Here is a 2,754-nt window from a genome sequence, read left to right on the forward strand (position 1 = left end):
CGTACCAATTCGGTCTATCCGGAATGGATCGGTTAAACATTCCATTAGGGAGCCTGGTCTTGACTCTTCTGTGTGGTATTCATTCTTGTTCGGCTCTTGGAATCACATCCAGCAGTGGTTGGAACAGCTCGCAAAATCTAACCACTTCACCTACTTCATTGCCCCCAACCCTTTCTCGTACCTCTATTAAAACAGAATGGTTTCATGTTCTTTCATCGATTGGTTATTCCTCTCTGTTCGTATCTCTTTTTCCAATTTCGGTCTGGATTAGTTCACAAGATTGAATGGCCAATTCTCCTCCGGACCCTTGATTCGATTGTTTTCCAAGAATGTTGAGCCGGGTATGTAAGCCATGTATATGGGAGGAACAACAATAAAAAATAAGGGCTTTCGGGTTTTTTCACCTGGTCTTGCATTGCAGCTATTTTAAAATTCTTATTTATATTATATTTATAATATAAATCTTTTAGAAGAAAGATTATAACTATGTCCCATCTCGATGGTGGGACCAACCAAGATGTATGTCGTCCAACCCGACCTCAGACTCTTTCTTCCCGACCTATTTTACTCTCTAGCCACAGTTATTTAGGTGGAGATTGAAGAGATCGAATTCCTCCAGGGAACACACGAAAGAAAGATATGAACTGGGTAAATAAAAATGGAAAAGAGATGTTTTCAATTCATCAAAATGTGAAGCTTTTTCTACATCTATATGATCTACTAAAGTGGAACGGTATTGACAATATAATAGAAGAAGATCTTGGTACATGGAGTCCCAAGAAGGTAAGAACTCCAACCTGTCTGATGCTTCTTCGGCCAAATACAATATACAAGTGGGACCTGCACTATGAGCAAGCTGTGCGAAAAACCGCTTCTTTTTTCCGGTTCCGAAACAACTTGGGCGAAATAGGGTTCTACCAGGAAACCATGGATTTTTTAGTTTTCGCCATTGGTTACTGGTTGAGCCACTGGAATGGAATGAGATAAGAATCTCTGGAGATCTTTCTTCTCCACTTAATCGTAACAGGCTTTTCTTCTGTAGAATACTTCTTCTGAATGGCATAATTGTCCGATTTCTTCCTCGATCTTCAAAGAAAACTGACTCCTCCTTCTCCTTTAGGATAGGATCGTCGTTGGTCCTTCTTTCACTAATGATCTCACCATTTTCTAGTAGTTGTATTTCGCGCGAGGGACTATCCTTTCTATTGCTTGCCCTTTCACTCTCAAAGGGTCTCTCTCTTCTATAAAGTGAAGCAAAGCGCATGGCGCTGAAGTGAAGAAAGCTCAATAAACACACAGGAACACGATGCAGGGCATAGCATAAATGAGACCGCTGATCATTTCATAAAACATATATGCTTTCCCCCTCTTTCTTTGAAGCGAATTCCTGCCCTTTGATATATTTATTAATGAGTCGAAAGACTCAATCTTCCCAAGTACATACTTTGAATTTGATGAAGCTTTCTTTCCCTCGTTGGTACATTACGGGTTCAGCCCTTGTTTTCGCGAAGGTGACAAGAAAGGATTCCACACCTTTGCTTTGAGGGAATCTAAGGTTTTGAAAGAACGTAGTAAGTGGTGAACTTTGTTTCCTCGCTCATTCGAATTGCATGTGTTAAGCATATAGTCTCAGTAGCATGATTGGAGCTTCTTAGCGCTTAGGCTACTACCTAACATTAACTAACCTACTACTATTTATATAGTAAGCAAGATCGTTACGTCTTTTTTCTTTCTTTATGAAATTTTTCGAGGGCGGTACACTTTTCCCGTTATCAAAAGATTTCATTTCGAAAGGTAGAGGGCAGCTGTTAACATTGTAGCTAGTGAAGTTCCACCGGGGGAGTTAGATCATATCTCGCTATGAGACATCCAGTTAGGACGTAACATATGTCATTTCGATAGCTCTGGGCACACAGCACCGTCGGAAAGGACAATCCTCTGGGTGAAGGGCTACTCACATGCCACGTATCGCCGATTACTGACCCAGCTCATCTTTACCACTGCAGTATATGCTATAAATAGGGAGTTTGATAAATCTTAGAGTGGCCTTATTCGGCACCTCCTAAGCCAAATCTTTCATTCTTTATTTTCTACTATTTGCTCTTATGGCTAGTGCGCTATTTGTGCCCGGGCAAAGTAAGCTGAGGGGACGGAAGAGCTAAACCTATCGATCTGGTCGAGGTGGGACTAACATCTATTAAAAAACCTCTTCTGATAGGGCTAGCTGGCTCTCTTTCACTGAAGGAAGAGGAAGAAAAGTACGGGAATAAGTGGGAATCAGCGCTATGAAAAATAAAGCTCAGAAAGAATCGGTCTTTCAGGTCCTGTTGTCATATCCCTTTCTATCTTAAACGTAGCTTTATAATCCTTGAAAAGCTAAAGTCTCATTCATGATTTACAACAATGAGTTGAAGTGAACTTAGGAACACAAGAGCACATAGGAAACCATATAGTTGCCAAGTGCTAGAGCAAGGTTGTTCGCTAGCTCGAGCCAGGTATGTGGGAACATATTCTCCAGTTGCTTCAGCAGTACATAGATTTCTTTGCATGGGACTATCATGAGTTCCAATGTTGCAAGGGTTCAAGCCATTCAAACAGCAACCAAGAAGAATCGCACCGTTGGTAGTGGATCTTGACTATTGGGATAACAACTAGTTGGATATGCCTCTTCCGGTAGAGTTGACTGTAGCCGCATGTCTATAGTGCGGTTAGCAGGTGAGGGTAGCATTCTTCTTTATAGTCTCTTTAAACCAA

At 41.2% G+C, this 2,754-nt stretch overlaps 1 protein-coding gene across 1 annotated transcript; it reads right to left on the bottom strand.

The window, feature by feature from the left end:
- Positions 1-571: 571 nt before the first annotated feature.
- Positions 572-1,819, bottom strand: LOC140988376 (uncharacterized mitochondrial protein ymf1-like). Its single transcript, XM_073457396.1, has one exon. The coding sequence runs from the start codon at positions 1,262-1,264 to the stop codon at positions 572-574; it is 693 nt and encodes a 230-aa protein (XP_073313497.1). The 5' UTR covers positions 1,265-1,819.
- Positions 1,820-2,754: the final 935 nt, after the last annotated feature.

This window comes from Primulina huaijiensis, chromosome 11 (assembly GCF_012295235.1).
Source record: "Primulina huaijiensis isolate GDHJ02 chromosome 11, ASM1229523v2, whole genome shotgun sequence".
NCBI classification, from domain to species: Eukaryota; Viridiplantae; Streptophyta; class Magnoliopsida; order Lamiales; family Gesneriaceae; genus Primulina; species Primulina huaijiensis.